The sequence below is a fragment of the Semicossyphus pulcher genome, unplaced genomic scaffold, assembly GCF_022749685.1.
Source record: "Semicossyphus pulcher isolate SPU_LCO1_2020_fin unplaced genomic scaffold, fSemPul1.0.p SCAF_11, whole genome shotgun sequence".
Classification (NCBI taxonomy): Eukaryota; Metazoa; Chordata; class Actinopteri; order Labriformes; family Labridae; genus Semicossyphus; species Semicossyphus pulcher.
In genome coordinates, this window is record NW_027211615.1 from 12,536,552 (window position 1) to 12,561,614 (window position 25,063).

Below are 25,063 nucleotides of genomic sequence, written 5' to 3' on the forward strand. Positions count from 1 at the left end.
GACAAATGGCTCCAAAAATAGAGACAGTTAATGTTTGATTTTCTACTTTCTACAGAGACTTCCTCCAAATAAAGACCCACACAAGCACAGTAGTTTTTAATAACTTGCAGTGTCCGAGCCCCTCGTCTCTCTCACTTATGTAACACAGCAAGTAATATGAAAACAGTTGTGCAGCGTGACTGGAGACTTTCATTCCTTTCCACTTTTAAAGTTTAAAACGTGGGGGGAAAAATGTTTCAAGGAGTTTGATAGTGACCCCTGTTGACCCCAGTTGATTCACGATTCAGTACAGAATTTCCTCCAGGAAGTTGTTAAACTGGTGTTGTTATTTATCATTTTATTCTGCATTATAACGCCCTTTGATCCTCACAGCCAATAGTCAGGATACGTGTTTAATGTGCACAGGTATTTGTTTCTATGACACTAATTCCATACTTAATTTGACGCACGGTGGTGCAGTGGTTAGCGCTGTCACTTAAAAGCTAAGGTTCCTGGTTCGAACCCCAGTTCAGACAAAGAAGGCCTTTCTGTGTAGAGTTTGCGTGTTCTCCCCGTGCATGCGTGGGTTACCTCCAGGCTTCCTTCCAAAGACAGGCTCGTTAAAATAAAATTACCCATAGGTGTGAATGTGAGCGTGAGTGGTTGTCTGTCTCTATATGTGTCGGCCCTGTGATGGGTGTACCACGCCTCTCGCCCCAATGACAGCTGGGATTGGCTCCAGCCCCCCTCGACCCTAAACAGGATAAGCGTTACATAATGGATGGATGTATGGATGGATGAGTTGACTCAGGTTAGGTTTTACTGACAGTTCAGCGCTGCAAAACATGCACCATTAATAATGCATCACGCAGCAAACTGCACTCACCAGGATAGAAAATACAGCACTTTAAGCAAGAATTACAATTACAACAAAATGAGCAAACAGAGGTAATGTTATTCACATTGGCTCTTTTGCCTTTATAATAAAGGACAGATGAAGAGAGACAGGAAATGTGGGGAGTAGAGAGTGGGGGATGACATGCACTAAATGTATCAGCAGACTGGGAGCTGAGCCTGCGATCAGCGCCATGAGGACTGTAGCCTCTGTACATGGGGCGCCCGCTCTACCAACTGAGCTAAACCAGCGCCCAATGTTTGGCCGCTGTGCTTTGTCATTATCTGTCATGATCATGTGATCATCACTAATCGAACACCTTTTCACAGTGTGTCGCGGTCCACAACTTATTATTAAGCTTGTTGTACCTTGAAAAATGTCCCTCTCACCACAGAGTGTTTTCCGAGAAACCAGTGAGAGAGGAGTTAATGTCCCTGGTCCCTGGTGTAGGGCTGCTCTGCCTCTCTCTAAAACACACTTACTCCCTCTGACACCTTCACACAGCATGCAGGTAGCATATACAGGACACAATACAGACAGTTTACGGGCAGCACATGCACTCCACACCCACTCGCAATCTGGTAAATTAGCCATGACAAATCCTGGTAGGTACCAAGCTACTAACAAGCACACTCATACAGTACTGCCCTGTGCCAACACGTGCACACACACACACACTCATTCTGTAACACACACACACACAGTAGTGTTTGAACAGGCCACATGCAGAGGGACAGAGGGCAGAACAGATTTTATTGCAAAGCAGATTTCATGTAGCCGATGCGGGCTCGTCTCTGCTTATCCAAGAGATAAAACGTGTGTCTTTGTCTGTGTGTGTGCCGATCCCCCTGCGCTCGCCACAGGGAGCACGATCAAAACTGAACGGCACTATTGATTTTTTTTAATGGCTGTTTTTTTTCTACAACCATTCGTACCTCAAACATTCCTGCGACCCCACCTCCACGTGAAAATGAATCGACAAACCAGGAGGGAAGCAACAACCAGCAATTTGTGCGATTATGCAATCAATAACATCAAAGCCTTTTCCATCGACCTAATGGCTAACTGAGTAATAGTAATGTTTCTATGGAAAGCATTTGCTACACCGCCGTAATTAATGTTATTAATGAGGGAATCATTGGACTGTGTACTTTGGTAATTGCCTGGAGAGCTGCCCAGGTCTGCCCTGATCAAGCATTACATAATTCAGACACCGCTACCAGCCTCTGTTTAGTCTAATGGATGTAAAATCAAAGTGAAGGCACTACAGGCAGATTTCAATGCTGTTAACCTCGGCTATAATACAGCTGCGGTTGAGAAGAGATGACACAGACTTAGAAATACATTTAATGTTTTAAATGTTTTTCTTGATGAAATAAGCTGCTGTAAGTGTTTGACCTTACACTTTAAGGTGTGACCAGAGGTGCGCCCAGCAGAGTAGAGGAGAATCCCCTGCCGAGTAGTGTCTTCACCCCTCCGATAAATGTCGCTACGTATCACTCATAAATAAAGATGTAACATAAAGCTCTGTAGACTGCTTACTGTGGCTGATTGTTACAATATTAGCAAAAGGTTTCTCGCCCAATGGTTAAATTGCTCGTCCCATATACAGAGGCCACAGTCGTCATGCCGCAGCCCCGGATTCGACTTCCACCCCCGTCACCCCCCTGCTTCCGACACTATTCACCTTCTTCTTTTTGTCAGCAAAGGCATAAAAGGCCAAAACATGCATTTAGTGTAGATTTATGTAACCCGACTCTGCAGTTCTCCTCAGCACTAATCAGCTAAAATGCTAGCTGGTGAACATACCGGTGTATTTAGTTGCTAAAGAGAGAGAGACATGCCCCAGGGAAGCAGGTGGAGACCAAAAGCAGAGCTAAAAGGAAGATACAATTCTTCAGGTGGCCAGAAACACAACTCTCTGACATCTCTGTTTTGTGTTTACAGCTTGTTTCAGCTGCCCCAAAGTAGTTTGGACTGTTTCTCAAACTTGAAGTCAAACTTTCAAATTAACCAGGATAGGAGGCCCTGTAAGTGCCTTGAAAAAATTTAAAATTTGACCACCTACAGCTCCATGAACAACAAGTGATATAATCAAAAGCTTGAGTCTACATTAAGGCAGGATTGCTCTGTCAATTTCTGCTATCAGATCAAGAATGACCTTCAAAAAATAAGATTTTTCTTGTTTGAAGCATCCACTCCATTTTAAGAGTTGACACAGTAAATGGCAATCTCCCCATCAGCCTTGTTGTTTATCATACGTCTATGGTCACAGTGGCAGTTTAAAACCTTTTCCTATCAAAGGATGTGCTGCCTTCTCCCGCTGAAGTGGCTGAGTTTCTATTTTTCTCATCACTGAGTGTAATAACTGTTTGACCATGAAACATGGCATTGCATGAAAAGAGGCGATTAAAGGTGTTCATAAATAAAATATATAAATAAGTCATGTGTTATGTTAGTAGGGGTTGAAAATGTCCAAAGAGAAAAATAAACAACGTTTATAAAACCATGTTGTGAAACTCAACTTTAACAACATATTTATCCTTTAAATGTAGTTATCTAAAAATGAGCTCATTCAAAAAACCTTACCTAAATGTGACACGTCTATTTTAGCCCCTCACCTCGGGTTGACTCTCTGAGCCCTGTGTACAAACAGGTGGCTGCCTGCTTTCCTGGGTGACCAAAAGCAACATCTGTTGAGGTGGAGAAAAAAACAAGTTGAACAAACATCTCCTGCTTTCACCGGCCGCAGTGTGCAGTCCATTAGTGGCCTCTAGCATCCCTCACCTTTCCCCCAATTTGTGATCGGTCCTAAACCAAACTGTGGGCTTCACGGCTTTCAAACTGGAGATTATTACAGTTGATAGTCCACACGAGGACCAAGTGCAGTGACCCCTGTTTTGCTGCTGTGAGAGAGCTGTTTTTGAGACGTGACTGGGAGGGAGCTGCCCGAGAGAGAGAGAAAACAGGAGTTATTAAAAAATACAGTTTGAAGTCAATTTGAAAAGAGTCCTCCTGAAGCACACACGTGTGACTGCTCACAGAAAATATCAACTATGGCCATTTTAAGTGCTTTTGTGAACTTGTGTCTTGGACTTAAATGTAATCCCTTTAAAGCTCTTCTTTTGTGATTTGCACTTCAAGAGATAAATGAACTCCTTTCTTATTGGATTGTATCATGTCTTGTGTTGTCATATTGTATCGAATTGTGTGTCACTGCGTCGTTTCATATTGTATTGTATCGTATCTTATCATATTGTGTCTTATCTTTTTGTGTCATGTCATATTGTATCGTGCTGTATTGTGTCGTATCATATCCTGTCGTGTCATATCGTATCATATGGTGACGTATTGTATCGTGTCGTATTGTGTTGTACCGTGTCATATTGTATCATGTCTTATCATATTGTCTTATCATATTGTATCATGTCATATAATGACTTAGATCGTAAGGTATCCGATGTTGTTGTATTGTATGGTGTCATGTCATATCGTATGGTGTCATGTCGTATCTAATGGAGTCATGTCTTATCGTATGGTGTCATGTCGTATCGTATGGTGTCATGTCATATCGTATAGTGTCATGTCATGTTGTATGGTGTCATGTCGTTTCTAATGGTGTCATGTCTTATCGTATGGTGTCATGTCGTATCGTAAGGCGTCATGTCGTGTCTTATCGTGTCATGTCTTATCGTATGGTGTCATGTCGTATCATAAGGTGTCATGTCGTATCGTATGGTGTCATGTCGTGTCGTATGGTGTCATGTCGTGTTGTATCGTGTCTTATTGTATTGTATCGTGTCGTATAGTGTTGTATCATGTCTTATCGTATGGTGTCATGTCGTATCGTAAGGTGTCATGTCGTGTCATATCGTGTCATGTATTATCGTATGGTGTCATGTCGTTTCATAAGGTGTCATGTCGTGTCATATCGTGTCATGTCTTATCGTATGGTGTCATGTCGTATCATAAGGTGTCATGTCGTATCGTATGGTGTCATGTCGTGTCATGTCTTATCGTATGGTGTCATGTCGTATCGTAAGGTGTCATGTCGTGTCATATCGTGTCATGTCTTATCGTATGGTGTCATGTCGTATCGTATAGTGTCATGTCATGTCGGATGGTGTCATGTCGTGTTGTATCGTGTCTTATTGTATTGTATCGTGTCGTATAGTGTTGTATCATGTCTTATCGTATGGTGTCATGTCGTGTCGGATGGTGTCATGTCGTGTTGTATCATGTCCTATGTATTGTATCGTGTCGTATAGTGTTGTATCATGTCTTATCGTATAGTGTTGTATCATGTCTTATCGTATGGTGTCATGTCGTATCGTATGGTGTCATGTCGGATGGTGTCATGTCGTGTTGTATCGTGTCCTATGTATTGTATCGTGTCGTATAGTGTTGTATCATGTCTTATCGTATGGTGTCATGTCATATCGTATAGTGTCATGTCGTGTCGTATGGTGTCATGTCGTTTCTAATGGTGTCATGTCATTTCTAATGGTGTCATGTCTTATCGTATGGTGTCATGTCGTGTTGTATCGTGTCTTATTGTATGGTGTCATGTCGTATTGTATGGTGGCATGTCGTGTCGTATGGTGTCATGTCGTGTCTTGTCTTACCGCATCGTGTCATGTCTTATCGTATGGTCTCATGTCGTGTCGTATGGTGTCATGTCGTGTTGTATCGTGTCTTATTGTATTGTATCGTGTCGTATAGTGTTGTATCATGTCTTATCGTATGGTGTCATGTTGTATCGTATGGTGTCATGCCGTGTCGTATGGTGTCATGTTGTATCTAATGGTGTCATGTCTTATCATATGGTGTCATGTCGTATCGTATGGTGTCATGCCGTGTCATGTCTTATCATATGGTGTCATGTCGTATCGTATGGTGCCATGTCGTGTCATGTCTTATCGTATGGTATCATGTCGTATCGTATGGTGTCATGTCGTATCGTATGGTGTCATGTCGTGTCATGTCTTATCGTATGGTGTCATGTCGTATCGTATGGTGTCATGTCGTATCGTATGGTGTCATGTCGTGTCATGTCTTATCGTATGGTGTCATGTCGTATCGTATGGTGTCATGTCGTGTCATGTCTTATCGTATGGTGTCATGTCGTATCGTATGGTGTCATGTCGTATCGTATGGTGTCATGTCGTGTCGTATGGTGTCATGTCGTATCGTATGGTGTCATGTCGTGTCATGTCTTATCGTATGGTGTCATGTCGTATCGTATGGTGTCATGTCGTATCGTATGGTGTCATGTCATGTCGTATGGTGTCATGTCGTATCGTATGGTGTCACGTCGTATCGTATGGTGTCACGTCGTGTCGTATGGTGTCATGTCGTGTCATGTCTTATCGTATGGTGTCATGTCGTATCGTATGGTCTCATGTCATGTCGGATGGTGTCATGTCGTGTTGTATCGCGTCTTATTGTATTATATCGTGTCGTATAGTGTTGTATCATGTCTTATCGTATTGTGTGGTGTCGTAATGTATCATGTGATATATTGACGTATCTTGTTGTGCCTGATCATATCGTATCTTATTAGGCCTTATCATATCTTGTTTCGTCTTGTCATATCGCATCGTATCGCATTGTATTGTGTCGTATCATAGTTCCATCCATCTGTAACTGAATGTATGTATGTGAATTAGTCCTGAGCACTAAATCCAATACTTCACTTGCATTCTCAGTAATTACATAACTATGCTAATTAAACAATGACAGTATACGTAGGCTGTGTGTAAATTAGGATGCACCAACTTGATACAATTTAGCATACTGTAGGTTAAAGCTGAGTGTTGCACAATGTAAATTATAAAAATATGATTCACATGTAATGTGAGGTAGCGTGTGGGAACATAATTACAAGGCAGTTTGCGAGGGAGGAAAAAAAGTTATCGCCAGGGAGAGTAAAAGGTAATACACAAACTTAGTTCCTCTTTTAAAACAGATTTAAAGTTGTGCTTAAATAAAATGGTTAGCACTAATTTACCTTTTTTATAGCAGGCATTTTGACTTGTAATTTTATGTAAAGCACAGGCATTACTTATAACTTTAACAATGCCCATGTCCTATGCAAAAGCCCCAGTAAGCCATGACAATTTGACAGTGTGACTAACTAAATAGAATTCAAATCAAATCAAATCAAACTTTATTGTCATTCAGCTGTACATACGACAGTAGTGTAAGCAAAATGAGAGAGCGTTTCTCTAGGACTCAATAAAAGTGACAGTAATAAAATGTCCACAGCAGCAGCCTGTGATTAGAGTGCCAAAAACAAGCTATGACTCTGACTGAGACTAAGGTGCGGTAGTTCAGCATTCTAACAGCTTGTGAATTCAGCTTTCATTTTTTTTGCCTAAATGCACATAAAGCTAGATTTTCTATTTATAAATACATGTAAATACATAGTAATGCAAATAATTTATACTTGTAAGAAAATCATGAAAATGTTTTTTTTTATTAACAAATATTGAACATTTAGTGTGGTGTGCTGTTGTCGTTTCTATGGTGGCTGACAGGGGCAAACATGCTGCAAACAGAATGTAAATTCATGTGTTTTTGACTTTGCATCATTTATGTATTAGATGTTTTTTATTTGCAGCACATTTCCTTTGTTGAATTTGTTTTGCACTATTGTGTCTGCATCATTTCTGTATTTGCAGCCTTAAACCGAATAGAAATCTTTTGGGTCATTACAGGAGTTGGCCCTTATCAGCCACCGTAGGATGCTGCATTAACAGCCTGGCATAAAACATTTTTACAAGGAACAGATATCTGTCTGTGTATCCCAATAACACCTGCAGGTCTCCTGGTCTACCACACTCCCTGTACCACTGTGATTGCCTCGACTCCGACCTGTTTAAACAGCCTGCCAGATAAACTGCTGTGTTTGTTGCCGCTGAGGCTGCCAGGTTCATTGGTTCTGAGACTTTAGCGCGCAGCAGACGGGGAGAGCAGACAGACTTATAATCACCGCTCGTGTCACACAAACATACACGTGCCTGTGGCCGCTTTACTCTTGAATCATAATTGTGGATGCTGATGAGGCAAAGAGAGATAAGGCGGCCGTCTAAACAACCTTTTTCCTGGCCAACGCTCAGACAGTAAGGTGCATTTTATCTTATCAATGCAGCCATATGTCAAGGCCAATAAGAAGTTATAATAAATGCAAGACAGAAGTGGTCGTTTGACTTAACAGTTTGGTATATTAGGTTACGTTACACCTGTTCATCCTGAGGGGGAGGTAATAAAAAGTGCTAGGCACGCGACTTGACCACATGGCACATGTTTTCACACGTTTGTGCTATCTCTCCATCTTTGCCTGCCTTATTCACTCTCTCTCTCTTTCTCTGTATCTCTCTCACATAACACCAGCATACTGTGCAAACAGGATTCATATGTGTCAAGGTGTAAATTGAAGTTATTTCCCATGCGCAGGGTACTTGTTGCTTTCTCAATATGCCCTTAGCCTCGTCAAACAGACCCACCTGTGCTCCGGAGGATGAGGGCGGAAAGAGGTGATATAAAAAACTAGTCATGTGTAAAGCAAGGACTCCTTCAAAGAAACGTGCTACAGTGAAGAAACGTGATGCAGCCACAGGTAGATTTCACTCCTTTTATTCCTCATGTAAAAAAATGTACATCAAAGACAATACCATACAAAATAGAAAAAAATGGCACACGGTACTCACAAGTTCAGACGTTTTTTTCAACACAATAAGAGCTTTACAATACTGCTTTGGCATTTCAAAATAAACACAGACTAAAGTGCAAGTTTTCCATTCCTTTTCTCATTTTTAGTACATTCACAGGTTTGTTTTTGTCTTTTTCACAGAAGTTTCTTGTTCACAGCATTGTCCAAAAATCTCATCCTAGCACGTGTTGAGACATTAGTAAAGTGCAGATACAGTATGCATGAGAGACACATTTGTAGCATCACACCTTCAGTCGAAAGCAGATTGTCAATGGTCACAGGATGGTTTGTCTTTTTTGCTCAGTCTTTTCTCACGAACGTAAACACATCCACGCCTTTTTCAGACTTCACTCGGCGACCTGGACCTGTAGGCCTTGTTGGCCTGAAAGCAGCCGCAGAGGAGCATGTAGATGGAGCGCTGGATCTCTGCGTTTCTGTAGGCGTAGATGATAGGGTTGATCATGGAGTTGTAGGTGGCTGGCAGCAGTGTAGCATAAGTATACACTGATGGATACTCCTTCTCGCCGACCAGGCAGTAGATGGCAAAAGGGAGCCAGCTGGCACCAAATGTCCCTAGAATGATAGCCAAAGTGGAGACCCCTTTTTTAGTGGCTACATAATGTGACGTAGCAAAAAAGTGCTGCTGGAGGGCGATCTGGTGGGCGTGGTGGCACACGATCTTACAAATTTTGAAATAGAGTGTTAGCATTAGCATGAAGATAGCAAAGAAAGAGGTGGCAAGAAGCATGAGGTTGCTGCGGGTCAAAGGTCGAACGATGCTACAGGACGAAGGGTCGTCCAGGCAGTTCCAGCCGAGCACCGGCAGCAAGCCAAGTAACAGAGACACCCCCCATGTCACCACCAACATCAGGTGCACGTACTGCAGCGTCTTCTCAGAGAAGTAAGTCAGAGCATTATAGAGGGAGAAGTAACGGTCCACTGTTATGGCTAAAAGGCTGCTGATGGACGCTGTGAAGGAGGCCACCAGGAAGCCGACAGTGATAAGGCTGATAGTCTCAGAAGAGATCACATACTGGAACACAAAGTTCAGGATTAATCCCATGCCGGCCAGCAGGTCCGCCGTGGCCAGGCTCCCAATCAGCACAAACATAGGAGTCCTTAGTGTGGGAGTGTAGAAGATGATTGCTACCACGATGGCGTTTTCACAGGCGATGACAGTGCCAGACATACAGAGCATGATGTCCCAGGGGTTGATGGGGAAGTCTAATGGAGCGGTGGAGAACTCCAGGCTGCCGTTGAGCTCTGGAGAATCTGCCTCCATCCATGAGAGAGCTTCTGCAGACAAAGGAGTCGCAGAGGAGTCGTTCACCACCAGCGACTCGTTCATATCTCCACGCTGTTGTTTTTTTTGTCCTACAGGCAGCAGGAAAAAGTAGATCGGATTGTTAGTGATTACGTGAAGGCAAATTCTCTTTTCTTTTCATTAGAGGAGTGTTGCTTTATGACACTTGAGCTTGGTGAATTAAGTACACACTGAATAAAAAAGAAGCCCAAAGCAAAAATTCATAAAAAAAAAAAATTAATTAAAGAGAATTAATTAAATTGCAAAATATGTGTCATGCAAAATTTACAATTCAAAAAATGAACAAAATACTGATTATTACAGATTCTGTAGTATCCACAGCACAACCAACTTTTAATTTAAAGAAAGACTACAGGGATGGAAGATGGATTCAACTACAAGTTTTGGGCTGCCCTATATCGACTAAATAGTAAATAAAATGTCTACTTGTATTTCACACATGAAAGCACAGTCCTCTAATAAAACTGATTTAAATGGATTATCTCAAGCAAAACTCAAAACTCAAACATCATCAATTCAACTTTTAATTCAAATTTTTTTTAGTTCAAATGCATTTAAGATGTTGACCTTACTGTCCAAAACCACCTGCATTGCACATTTAAGTTAGTTTTATGTTTGACTTTTTCTCAAACAATTATAGCAGGCTAATAGTGCAGCAGCAGCATTATGTACAGGAGCTGTCCGTGGTGCTGAAATCGCAGCAAATCTATCTATAGAAAAACCAGTACCTTGAAACTAAATGACATTCAGTTTTATCAGCTTCCTAGTCGAACATCTTTTAAAAAATAATGTATATCGTTTTATTAAGATTTAAATTGTGCTTTTGGTGTGTAATAACTAGATTAGTATCTTCCATCCACATTTTAAAAAGTGATGCTGTTGCTGCATTTCTCTTATTTATATCATGGAATTACTTCTATGTCAAGGAGTAAAACTATCACTCTGATATTTCGGCGAGACAATTTAAAGTAAAACAATTTTTCAATCAGGAAGATTAAGATTACCTACCTCGGTGACAAAACGATCTGAGCTGAGATTTGCGCCGAAATCAGAGCTCCTCGTCCGACTTGAAGAAGTATAAGTAAAAAGGATGCAGAAAGACTGTCCCCCTTTTCTCGCTCTTGTGGAACCTCTCAAGTGAAGCCCTTGATTTTGTTGTGCTTCCCACGCATGGGGCGGACAACCAGGGCAGGGGTGATGTGAAGCATTGGCCGGTGGTCAGCTCGGTGAGGAAGGTGCATGTGAGAAGGAGGAGTAGGAGGAGGGAGACAAGAGGGGCCGAGCGGAGACACGCGAGGAAAGCTTTAAACGCGCCTGACGTCAGGGTAGAGAGAGAGCGAGAGAGAGATTGTTTCTCCTTCCCATTTCAGCGCTTCTTTTTTTTTACTGAGAAAATGAAACTACTGCTTCTTACACGCGCTTCTCACCTCTGCCGGCACAGTCTCTTCATTGGCGCGTGGTCGACTCCCCAGGTACACTGTTAAGCAACTCGTGGCAACTATGAAGCCAAACTATAAGGTTGCAGGGGGACTGTCGAAGGTAGAAGTTTATTAGTTATTGAGCGATAAAGTGTGAACATGAGCCATACAACTCAAGACTGTATTTTTTGGTGAGTTAGATGCTAACTGCTGGTGGGCGGATGGTCCTACCTTAAATTCCTGCCTTTAACTGGCGTGGTAAAGGAGGTTAATATCTACTTCCACTGCCACCAGCATTTGATTTCAGTTGAACAGTATGTTGCTATAGTAATACCCACTGGCACCATTTCTGAAACATTGTTAGTTTACAGACGTTTTTCCATCAAATCTTTTTCACATTTGTGACCAAGAAACTATGACAAGCAACCTGTATCCCACCTCCTCACTAAACTAACTTGGCACTCATCACCAAGGCCCGGCTGCTAGCATGACTAAAACTTTGCTAAGCTAGCTAAGACGTTGGTCCTGACAGACTAGTTTATTTGGTTTAGGATAAAATTCTACTTTCCCATCATCGTTAATTTGATTCATTTTGTGTCAATTAGTGGTTCCTTGGTTGCTAATATGTCAGTCTTTGAGTGTCTCTGCTCACATTAACTTCACCATGTCTTGGTGATTTTCAGATGACTCAGATGGTCTGTGATGTTCTTGTGTTCGGGGAAATTAGGGAATTTGGCCTCTTTGATCTTGAGCCAGTTCTGTTGAAAGCGGTGCTCCTTCTTAGTGCAAATTAGCACATTTTGTCATGCTAAAATGCTTTAGTACAACAGAGAACACAGTGCTTAAAAGTTAGCATACTGACATCACCAGTTAGCAAGCACCTACTAGTTTGGCTGTAAAGTCTCAATAGAACATTTTTGAGGTGAACTAGACTAACTTTGGTCACAACCTTGAAGTTTAATGTTGCTAAGGCAACAACCACGTCACTGTGAATTTTCTGTTCAGCAAGTTTAGATCAACTTAGACCCTTTCTTGAATATTTCTTTCAAGAGGGATGATCTGATATTTACCGTGCTTTTGTGAAGTCAGTGTTACAGTAGGGTACCTTTAGACTAAATCTACAAGGACTATATTTTTAACCACAATTTGAGTGTTGTTTGACGTTGTTCACAGTTTCATAGTTTGCTTGAAGATAGATCTGAGAGGACACTTCCTGTCTTAAACCCTTTCGAGAAGCGCATGTAGCTTAGCTGGCTCTGCCACTGCATATGGTGAGGGCAGAAGATCAGTTGAGCTGTTGCACTGATAATCAAATGTTGTAGAGTAGTGTATGCCGCAACTGCAACTAACGTTAACAGGGACTCAACTAGACGGCAGCACTATATAAAATGAAGAAATGAAACCTGCGTAAATGTCTATTGTTTGTAAGTTAGAAAATGAGAGAGTAAAGTGAGATCATGTGGGTGTAGCAGATGGTACAGAACAAGCATGGTATACATTTCTTTTATTACATTTGCATATCTGAAGTGTGTTGTGGTTTGATGATACTGAAAGCAGTATTGTAATTACATTCTATATGTAAAAACCTACGGTTAGAACAAACTCTGAGATACATCAGTTCGTTAAGTTTAAACTTTTTTATCTTCCCTATCAAATAAAATATTCAATTCAAAATTCAGTTAAATGTAAATACACTAGGCAGTAACCTGTGATCTAACTTTGGGGATAATACAATAACAACCTCAGATCCACGTTCAGTACACAGTGTATGTGTGTGTGTGTGTATGTTCAGAGCAAGTTGTCTCCCAGCCTGCAGAGACAGATCCTGCTCAGTATTGTCAGTGTCTGAGCACTGTTTGTTCTACGTACCTGAAATTAGTTACAGTATCTCAGACACACACAACGGGTCGTTACAAACTAGGCCAACACGTTATTCAGCATGTCGGGTAGATGGTCATCTCGGAACAAACACCTTGTAATACTCAAAAGGTACTGATAGTGCTGCTGTTACTATTTATATCAATGGAAACATTTTGGATGTTCAGATCTCTTTTCTGATTTCCTTTTGAGAGATCTGATAATTCACATCAAAGCCTTCAAAAAGTACCTAGCATTTCAACTGTTGGCTCAAGCCGCGAGCCTCGATAAGTTTAAGGCTCTTCATGTTTCAGACATGAAATAAGACACTTAAGGTGAAGACCAAGCACATTTTTTCCCCCTTTATTTGAACAGCGCAATCTTCAACTGCTTAATTGAGATGCGAGAATTGCGTCGCACCCGTTCAAGTAGTGTACATACAGGTTATTTAAAACCCACAGCCCTATTTTTCTTTTTCACTCAATCAATTATTTTTTTCTCTCTGACGTTTGATTTCAATTAAATCTGGTTGAGGACTGTTGTGTTCATATGAATGTTAAGTTAAAACTAATCTAAATAATAACTCATTTATTTATTATATAAAAATAGCTCAAAAGGGCTACAAGGAAGGACTGAAAAGAGGCATCTGAACTTGTCTTGACATTCACGAGTATCTTTTACTTTTAATAGGATGTAATATGTCTGGTTACAAAACTCATTGCACCAACATAGTTTGTGTGTTTATCTATGTCTTACATCTAAACCATTAAATGTCTTATACTCGAACAATAGCTGATATGTTGACAGGCAACAGGGAAGTAGTGGGAGATTCAAAGCAGTATGGTAACCAGTGTTGGTTTCCAGGCAACAGCTGTTTGGCCATCTTTTGTCAGCGGACCAGGGGCTGGAGAGGGGGTTGTCTCTCTCATTCATAAGCTAAGCGGTCACATGAAGTGCCTAGTGACTCATGTCAAAGGCAGATACCCAACCACACAGAGGACCAAAATACATCTCAAAATACATTTCTGATTGTTTTCTATGATGGACAAATTGAATTTTCACCAAAATAAAAGCCCTACCGGCGCCAAACGAAAACATTCATTCTTTATCCTATTTTTGTGAGGAAACACACAAGCAAGCTGTCAGAAAATATCAGCGATTAGATGCATTTATTCATCCATACCCATGTGTGCTGAGAAGTTTCAGTGTAATGAGACACCTGCTATTGGGAACATAAACATGAGAAAAACAGGCCTTGCATAAAAGACCTTTTTTCCCTTCAAAACACACCCTTTCCGGAGACAAGCCATGACCGCCCACAGCCCCCCTGCACACACAGGCGGCAGCAGAGTCATTAATTAGACCCAGAAAAGGCCAATAATGAAGCAGCACAGTCAAAGAAAACTTCAGTTACGGAAAGTAAAGTATAGAAGCTTGGTGTAAGTTTTAAAGACACATTTGTAGGGGCAAATTTGTAGTAAACATGTAATATCTAAATACACCAACAAAAAGCCTACTGCTTTTTCGTACGTGGAAGAAGGAACAATTTTAACCATGAAGAATCACTTCCCTAGCAAAGGACTCACAAAAGCAATGGTCACGTAATCTAATAAATGCTGATTGCCAATGGCTAAGTGTTATCATTTTGAAAACTTGGTTAAGGAAATGAATCACTGGTTGATGGATCCGAACAAATGTCTTGTGTATTTCACCACTATGGATCATCTACTTACAATGGTACCTATCTACCGATGGGATTGATTGGACAGCAAGCTGAAAGTCAATTCTTGACGTTGATTTGTGGCAAGCAGGAAAACTTGCCAAGCATAAAGATCTGAGAGACTGTGATTAGGGCCAAATTCTGATGGCCAGAAGCATCTCCAAAACAACAGGTCTTTTAGTTTCCTCAGGGTATCAGAGTTTAGGACTGATCAAAAATGGCCCAAGGAAGCACAACCAGTAAACTGGCAACAGGGTCATGAGCGTCCAAGGCTCACTGATGCATGCCAGGAGCAAAGGCTAGCCTATCTGGTCCGATAAAGGCCCATGATGCAACGTCCAATTTTTCATGGCTTCAATGAAGCCAGCAGTTATTTAGATAAGCGATAAGGCATTTCTTCCTTTTCTGTGTGTTCGTCATCGTTTAAAGTCCGACTAGCAACTTGAGACATGGGAATTGAGTTGGAGTTGAAAAATGACGTCTACGATCAGATTGCTACCTGTTCTTATATGCAAGTGTCTGTAGGGATCAATTAAAGCTGGGCGTCGTCGGGTGAAAGCTGATGGGATACAGGATTTCATCATGGGCAAGGCATGCCGCCCTCTTGCTCCCCACATGGACTGTTTCCCTGCAGCTAAAGCCCACCAGTGGATGGTACTACCAAGACCACAAACGGGAACTAAAATGCTCCCGACACCAGAAATCTTTGCCCTCACCTACAGATTCTGTATTCATATGCAGGATAATTGTTCATAGAGATAAGGTCAGATGAAAATGAAAGAGCAACTAAAAGCACCTATGATGGGGACCATGGAGGAATGGAAGAAGTTGGTCTGGTCTGATGGATTGCATATTCTTTTACATCACGTTGCTTGTCAGGTGTTCAGCATTTGCCTTGGAAAAAAGGAAGCACATGATTGCACTATGGTAAGAAAGCAAGCCATTAAAGGTAGATTGATATTTTGGAAATGTTCTGCTAGTAAACCTTGGGTTCTGGCATAGATTTGGATGGTATTTTAACATGTATAACCTACCTGAAAATGATTGCAGACCAAGTACACCCATTCATGGCGACAGTAGGCTCTGATGGCTTCTTTCAGCAGGGTGATGTTACCTGTGTCACACTGGAAGTATTGTTCAGGAATGGTTTATGGAACAAGAAGAGAAGAGTTGGAGGTGTTGACTTGGCCTCCAAATTTCCTATCCTCAATCGGATAGAGCATCTGTTTAATGAGCTCGAACAACGAGCCTTCTTGTAGAGTCCATGGGCTTGGTGTTACCGATCGGGTAGCCACCGACAACATGACCACCAGCCCCCCCGTTGCTTCGATTTTTTTTTTAAAGTTTGTTATAAGTCAGATGACAAATATTACAAATCTGCTTTTTACAGCAGCAGCAACAGCATAGTAACAAGTAGCAGGTTAAAGATTTCATTTAACCCAGCAACACGATGGTGAGGGATATCTGGATGGCAGGGGAGAACACAGGCCAAGGGAATTGTAGGACGGCAAAATGATTAACTTGGAGTTATACAGATCACCCAAGAGCTATTTCCACATTTGGCCGCAAATTCCCTTGTGGATGGCGCTGCTACCAATGTTACCCAATTTTACCGTCCTGCTCGCGTCCACTTAAATGATACCTGGTTTGTTGCCGTTTGCCTGAATCCATGTGGTTAAGGCACAATATGCGCCACAAGTCAAAAGTTAATGTACGTGCTTCCTCACTGTGGCATACCTCGTCCACGCCTCGACGGGTCGGAGCAGTTTTGGTGGTACAAGGGAGACGTGCACAATATCAGGCAGGTGGTTTTAACGTTGGGGCTGATAGGTTTGTGCATTGTGTTAACTTCCAGCAATGAAAATAACTAGCACAATTTGAACTTCTGATCTTTTATGTTGGCATTCCTTCTTTGCCGACGGGGACCTCTGAGGGTCCTCAGACCACATGTTAGAGATTCATCGGGCTAGTTTATTGCTGCTTCCAAGGAAACGAGGATCACATGAGAACTATGAGATCCTACCAGCAAACAAATATTTGACATTGTCAGGAACCTTGAGAATCCAGTGAAAGCATTGCAGGTAGCAAAAAAAAAAAGCAGCTTGAATTGATCCTCCACACTCCTGACTAGTGGTCTTATCAATTGTTGAAGAACCCTTTTAGAGTCAGCTGAGAAGCTTCAAATGGGGAAAAGGGGAGGGGGGACTGGAGCACATGCAGAGGCGATGGCAAGAGGTGCGATGTGTTATTACAAGATTGTACTCTAGATATCTGCTGTGCTGTCTTGAATATCTCCCAGCACTCCAATTATAATGATCGTGGATAAAATATGGAAAATGGATGACACATGTTCGGCTCTCTACCTCCGCTTCGGTTAATTTGGGTTTTAAATGTTAAAGTTATTTCTCTTTAATTCCTCTGCTGTTCTCTCAACACATCACATGCTGAAGCGCCCCCCCTCCTGCTCCCCACCCCCGCCCGTCCTCAGGCTCACGAGGCACCGGTGCAGGGACCACTGGTCAATCAGAGCGCTGGCAGAATGTGAGTGTGTGTTTTAAAAGACAGGCAGCCTTTACCACATTTCGCATTTTTTGACAGCCCGCGGTTGAAAGCTGAGCGCTAAAAGGGAGAGTGAGAGGAGGGAGAGAAGAGTGAGTGCGACAGACAGGTAGAACAATGGGTGACAAGGGAAACAAGACAAAGACCGTGCAGGAGAGTGGGAGGGACAGAGAACAATTACACACTCGGAGCAAAAAGAGCAATGTTCAATTCCTGCATTTTTTTCAGCACATGAAGAAAAGAGCGCAGACATTAAAGCAGAGGTGCAAAGAGGAGAAAATTACAGTGTGGGCAACAGCAATCAAATCTGGGAAACCATTTTAATAAATAATGTTTAATTTAGAATGGCTGTACACAATGATAAGCCGACATATCAGACAGACATATAAACAAACTCGGAAACTAACTGAGAAAGGTTTGATTAAAAAATTCACAATATCAAAGAATCAGTGATGTTTTTTGTCTGCAGACACAAAATAATTATCATATAATGCAATTTTCTTAAACTGAACATAAAAAGAAAAACAAATAGTATCTGGATCTTCATGTGCAGCACATGTCTGACATTGTGTTTGAGCAATTAAAAAAACAAGTCACTGTCACAGGTTTTCAAACAAATGACAAGAAACTTTAAAAAATACATCTGAGGTGGAAATTAAAGAATCAATCATCATAACATTTGGCCTTGTCATAATATTTAAGAGTCAAAAACATTTACATCAATTTACATGTTCAGAATGACCAAAAAGTTTATTAAAAGTGTTAAAATTAAATTGATGGAAATAAAGACAAATACAGTTAGCTAGTCAAGGCATGCTTGAAGGAATATAAAACATAATTTGGGGACATTTTAAGCTACTAAAACACACAAAAGGCGTTGATTAAAAGGAAAAAGCAACCTGCATAGCTCAGTCCAATAGAGGACATTATTACGGACAGTCTCCGCCCAGCAGAAAGAAATGTATTGTATTGCAAGACACATCCACTGCTGTGTCTTGCAGCTACTAACAAAGCTCTTCAAATTCATGTGAAGTCTTGGAGACAAAATTCTGTGCTGTAGCAGACAATCTGGATTCAGCATCAGAGATTTTCCTTTTTCTCACATGTATCTGTTCTTGACGTACTCCCTGTACATCAACATGTCCTCCCTGCAAAGCACCCTCACCTGGCCCTGACCCATCATCACATGGCTCTCAAACTCGTCGCGGCTGTCTCGGTCCACCTGTGGAGGAGTCACAGCGTAGATGCTGTCCTCGGGGAAGCAGGACACCGGCTCTCTGAGAGGGAGGAAGAAGGAGAGAGGCACGTTTAAGTCATGGATGTACTAATTTTAGACTAATCACGTGGCTGCCATCTTTAGTTGAACCTCGATGTTATTATAAAAAGCACTTATAGGTAGAAAAATGTTTTAATCAAATCAACAATGTCTTTTGAAAATCTGCTGGAGAGGGACGGTCATGAAGAGGGCTGCAAATGGAGCCAACACGCGGATGGCAGAGCGGAGCTTAAAGCTGAATTACTCATATTTTTCAAGGAAAGCATGTCTCATCATCTTCAGAGTGGATTAAGAACTGTGAGCTTGTCAGGTCATCCACTCAGTCAGCTAGTTCAGCAGCAGCTGAGGCCCCGGTGAGAGGCTTCCCAGACACATGGCACGTTACAGACGTACCTCTTTGATTAGGGGCTGTATCATAGTCACGATAGAATTAATTATGAACTCAGTAAATGTCCTCATGGTTAATTAATGGTGTATCAGGGTCCAAGCACCCAACTTGAAACCAGGCACCTGATGCTCAGATCACTGCAGAGCATGAGCTTAGAAATATGGTTCAATTCCTTATTTGTGCTTTTGTCATAGTCATCAATTTCCTACTGAGGAGCTGCCATACCTTGGAAAAATCCTTTTGATCTGGGGTCTGAACTCCATTAGGCCTTTTGCATTTCTTCCTCTCTTATCAGGGGGAGTACTGTACCTTTAAATATTATTAATTTAATACTCACTGGCCTTATATCTTTGGTTACAGCTGAACAATTGAAATGACCTCAGCATCACCTAGCAGCGTTTATTACTGATTAATACATAGAAATAATTAACAGATCAAAAATACAGTTAAACCTCAGTACTGCCACAAATAACAGTCGCTTAGCCAGAGAGAGCGAGCGGCAGAGGCAGACGAACTCAAATGTCTGTCTCTGCAACGTTTCCAACACAAATTGGAATAAAATTAAAAAGAAAGCAGGAAGTGTGTCGCTCAAAATGTCGTGTCATGCTGTTCAATATGTTTCTGTCTGTCCAGTAAAAATCAAGTTTTTAACCTCCATGTGGTGTTCTTCATGTGCTACGAGACATATCAGGGACAACATGAGCAGTCATCTCCATGGCTGGGCCTGTCTGCTTTTAAACTGCAGTGTACCAAGGACAGGCTGAACAACACGTTTTCAGATTGGCAGGTTTGAGACGTCACAAACCTAAGGAGCCAATCCCGTAAATGGACGGGGTGACGCTATGCATATCATTATGTGTAACCTATGGCAACGACTTTGGCGATGCGCGAGCCAGCTGTACTAATTACTACGTTTCAAGCAGCTAAGTTTTAAAAAGTTTCCACTAAACGATGTAAGAGACGTGTTTTGTTTTCGGGACGGAGGGGTCGGGTGAACATTTGCATAGTGGGCGGGGACTATGCAGATTCATGAGATGCCTTGGGAGGATTTTTACAAGGTAATTTAACATATTTTGCAGAAAAAACATCAGACACAATTTATTATTTCAAGCAGAGCATTTTATATGTCTTAAAACATGACTGGAGCTGCCTTTTAAGTTTTAAAAAAAAGATGAAATTTAGACGTCCACTGTGGCCATTTTTACACCTTGCACTACTTATTAAGTGCATAAAAACAGGTGGATGGTAACAGTCTTTTCGGCGATCCAAAAACTTTGCACCATAAGTCCTTTTTTGCTGTTAATTTATTTGGGATACACTGCAGAAAGACACACAGCACGATGGATATTTCAGTAAGTCATGATGGAGTGTCAACTAAGGGTACAACACTGACTCTTGACAGAACAACTCTGCCTGCTACATACAAACAGCAATTGGTTAAATAACAGTTAAATAACACATAATGTGGATCTGTGACTTAAAAGCTCATTTAAATTTAGGAAGGAAACAAATCACTACACCTCAGTGACGCTTCTCAACGGTAATCTGCCGCATTATCCATATCCTGTCCATTTTTATTCATTTATTCATTTATACTCAGCTTTCCCTATGCCTGATGGGTCAAAAGAGGAACTGCACAGAGGGAGGTGACAGACTTCAAACGGTGGAAACACGTTTTCTGGTGTTGTAACAGCATCTTCGAATAGCCCTGTTGCACAATAACAGACACACCTGCCCGAGCTTGTGGACCTGCCATGAGGACGGCAATAATGGACGGATGGATTAATGAATGGGCAAGGTGGTGAGAGGTGAAAATAAAGATTGACAGGAAAAGATGCAACTGAACACGGATGAAAAGATTTTAGGATTTCCTGCAGACTGAGGTTCTTGCACACAAAAGCCAACATCTGTGCGTCTGCCACCTTTGCATGACGTGTAATTATGTCCATCTCGGCTAAATTAGGGACAGCGTTTTCTTTTGACACGTGTTCAACGGTAGTCACAAAAAGTCACGTGTAAAAGGTTAAAGACAGGAATCCGATTCTCCGATCTGAGACATTTCACACTTCTCCTTCAACTCTCACTAAGTCAGGGATTTACATGTTATCATTCATATAAGAATACGTCCTGGATTTAATGCACCTGTGAGACCTGGACAGCATCACCGTCTTTAAGTCGCATGCACAAGCCTGAGAAAGACAGGGATTACTGCAACTATTTTTTGTTTTGTTGTTCTTATGTACTTGATATATTTGATAGTAATAGCCAGACCTAGCCCCAACCTTAACTTAAACGCTTGGCATGCCTTAACCCCTCATAGTTCATGAGTAAGGGCACGAATGCTTTGGCTGCTAGGCTTGCTTAGCTCTTGTGTTTGTTGTTGTCCATAAGCAATACTATATTTGTATATTTACAGTGTATGTTGTTATTTAAAACATTGATATGTTCATTTTAGTTTATAACACAGCTGTGTAAAATACTTGATTCTGATTGGTTAATTCAGACATTCCGTGGTCTGCTATTCCTCTATAGCAGACCACTGCTATGAAGAACAGACTGTTGCTAAAGGATGAGGCTCTAATTACAGAATCCTAAAGGACTAACTTTAAGTAGCAGGGTAATTTGACTGCTAGGTTTGCTAGCTCTTGTTTTTGTTGTTCAACATATCAAGTGGGATTTTGAAAATGGTGGTTAGCAGGCTTCATTGCCCAATCTACATCCTGTAAGTCAGTTTTAGCATTTGATGATGCTAGGTGCATGGCTAAAAAAACCCTCAAAGCTTTGTGAAGATATTGTTGCCAGAGGATGAATATGGTGATCTCCTGACTTTTCTTTAAGCATCACAGAAAGGTCGGGGTTTTTAGTGAAAATTCTTTACACCTATTGGATAACTATCATTTGGTACACATATTCATGTTCGCCTCAGGATTAAGTGTGATCATCACTTTGCTGATCCCCTGAGCTTTCATCCAGCGCCACATTTGTGTCTTCACATTAGGTTCATAACAAAATTCCTGCAAAACACACATGCTAACCTCGTATGTGGTGTTAGCATTTAGCTCAAAGGACTGCTGCACTTCAGTCCAGCCTTACAGATCTGCTAAAATGGCTTATGGTCTTGTTTCTGTAAAGCTGACCATGGTACTAAAAGGATAGCTACTGTCACATCAGACAATGTCCAGAATATAATATTTTTAATATATATATTTTTATGTGTTTCAATAAAAACAGGGCCAAAAATTCCCCTTTATTCTAACTTTAACAGCCTCTGCGTATCCCTGGATAGACGGTATCACCAACATAAATGCATGAGTGCAAGACTAGCTGGCACTTGCACATCAAGGACCTCCACTCGTAAAGAATCATTCATTTATGTAGGGTTTCATGTCTTTAGTCTGCCATTAACGTCTCTCTTTATCTGGATGTTTATGTTCTCTTTTCCTGCATGTTCCCTCTTCTTCGATTTCACGTGACCTTCAAACTTCCTTCATCCGATCGGCGACCTTTGGCTGCATCCGGCTGTCTAGGAAACGTTTGGCTATGATCAACCTTCTAACTCATGGTCGTCTTACCAAACTGCTTTACAGTAAAATCCAGTGCAAACAAAACACTACTCTCCACCTGCACACTCTCTCTCTCTCTCTCTCTCTCTCTCTCTAACCTGTGCTTCAGATAGCAAAGTGCAACACAGGATGTAGAAAAACACTCACACGTGGATGTATTTATATCCTCTTTTGACCATTTTCCATTGCTTTTCAACAGGTTCTGTTTATGCTGCACCCAGCAATGATGCATACAGTTAAACTTCCATCACGTTTCCTGGATGTATTTTTAAGAGCATGTCTCTGCAGCATCACTCTTCTTCAAAAGCCTTCGCTTCTATAATTAATGGGGTTATTTTTTGTGAGCAGGGGGTTATATTTTTAGGATAGACCTCTATAAAGTGACACACCATGCTGATAAAATTAGTGTTCAAATATTTTTAGATATTAACATTTACGTTTTTGGTCTTTTGGACAACTAAGAGTAAATAATACACTTGATTACACCTGCCACAGTGGTGTGCAAATCTATATGTATAGTCTGTGGTCTTGTCTTCTTTCCCTTGCTGCCATTTTTTGATTGCCCTGCATCTACGTGATGTGTGTATAACCACCCTGCTTCAACATATAAATATTGAGCAACAGCTGGGTTACAACCCTAACCCTAACAACAACTGGGTTAGGCTTAGGCTCAGGCTTCTGCAAGGAAAATAAATAAGCGGGTTCTCTTCCTTAGAATCTGCCTTTAAAATGTTTAAATGTCTGGCAGTAGAGTTGAAAAAATCTTGCTATGTTTTCCTTTGATGCTTGATGCCTTTCATCACTCAGATGCTGTTTTTGTGTGTGTGTGTGTGTGTGTGTGTGCTTGAGAGTGTGTGGAGTGAGAAAGACAGAGAGCAGGACAAAGAGGGGAATTGCTTATGCGTCTGTACTGCTGCACATTGCCAACCCACGTGTGGTTGAATTTCGAATCTAGTTGCGGACAACAACACTCCATCTCTGACCTGCTGGGTCACGGAGGAGGGCCGGGCTGACTGGGAAATAACAGGGATGTCGAGAAGTGAAAGAAAAATGTTTGGTTACAAGAGACGAGGATTAAACAGCGCACAGCTTGAAGCCTCCTCGGAGACCACTTAGTGCGAGCAACTGTGCTTGCTTGTCCCAAGGCTACTGGAGATATTGAGCGGTGTTTAAAAGGGTCGGATTAAAACTCAACATCGCGACGTAACGCTGAATTTCACCCCACAATGAGGAGTAGTGTTTTTGTATTTGTCTAGAGGTGTGTTTTGGGGGTTAATGTGTCACATGTTTTACTCACAAGCAGATGATGTTTGCCAAGTTTATGTGTTCAGTTCTCTCCACCCTGTGCTGGCTCTGGCCCAGATGTGCAAACCTGCAGAAATAAACACACACAAAATGAAAAACACTATAGCATTATATGCACACTCTTAGCTTGTGTTTGTCTCTGTTACATGCTCCTCTTATCTTCATCATGAGAGGAACCATTAGGGAAAGGTTAACTGCTACTAAGGTAGTTAATCTCTTAAGGATGCTATTACATTTCAGAGTCATGTGGTCTATTTTTCACCACTAATTCACAGAGATGGTATAAACACATCCGTTGCGGTCTGTAACATTCAGAGAATAACATCATCCAATCTCTAATTTCCCTATGGATCATTTTTCCCTCGCAAAGACACAATAACGTGCACCAGTCGAGAGCTCCCCTCTGGCTCTCTTGCTTCTGATTTTTAATATTAATGCATCGATTAGCCGAGCTCCTGCTGCAGCTAACATCTTTGGAGCCGTTCCAACTTCCATCCTCGATAATGAACGCAGGCTCATTCCCTTTATGTGCCGCTACAGCAGGAGGATATGAGCAGCATTATTCGATACAGTTTGGATTCTCTTTAGTCAGTTTATCTGCTTCAGTCAGGCCTAAAGAGCTGAGGCCAGAGATACAAATCTATGAAATGAAAGCTATTAGTAAAACAAAGGTGTTTCTTTTCCCTGTCTGAGCCGGCATTCCTGCACAAGACCTCATTACAATGAATGTGAAGACATGGGAATCTTAGACATGGAGAAACTCTCGCAGGAAGCTATCACAAAATGAATTCATTTGTTGCATTGGCCTGAACCACATTCTACTTACGCACATTAATAAGCATTATTATATCTGTATATTGTTCACAAAGTATTTATGTTAATTTTTACAACATGGATATGTTCATTTTAATGTGTCTGTCGGCTATATGTGTATTTTATTGCCGAGATCAGTCCTGAACAAGTTGCTTTCAGTTCATCTTAACACATTAGAATAGAGAGAAAGGACGCTTTAGCCGTGTCTCAATTCAGGGGTTGCATCCTTCAAAGGATGCAGGCTACGAACGC

The 25,063-nt window shown here is 41.4% G+C and overlaps 2 protein-coding genes across 2 annotated transcripts in view; both read right to left on the reverse strand.

Moving 5' to 3' along the window:
- Positions 1-8,514: 8,514 nt before the first annotated feature.
- On the reverse strand, positions 8,515-9,936 carry gpr6 (G protein-coupled receptor 6). The gene has a single exon (XM_069657472.1). The coding sequence runs from the start codon at positions 9,934-9,936 to the stop codon at positions 8,929-8,931; it is 1,008 nt and encodes a 335-aa protein (XP_069513573.1). The 3' UTR covers positions 8,515-8,928.
- A 7,886-nt stretch (positions 9,937-17,822) lies between these two features.
- Positions 17,823-25,063, reverse strand: part of fig4a (FIG4 phosphoinositide 5-phosphatase a) — a 68,535-nt gene continuing 61,294 nt past the window's right edge. Inside the window, exons 23-24 of the mRNA XM_069686032.1 lie at positions 23,991-24,065; positions 17,823-18,743 (exon numbers count right to left, since the gene is read on the reverse strand). Of these exons, the coding sequence (XP_069542133.1) occupies positions 18,566-18,743; positions 23,991-24,065 (253 nt within the window). The 3' untranslated portion in view covers positions 17,823-18,565. The remainder of the gene's footprint in view (positions 18,744-23,990; positions 24,066-25,063) is intronic.

Excerpts from the sequence above, each read along its gene's own strand:
- gpr6 (XM_069657472.1), bottom strand. The coding sequence starts at position 9,936 with ATGAACGAGTCGCTGGTGGTGAACGACTCCTCTGCGACTCCTTTGTCT.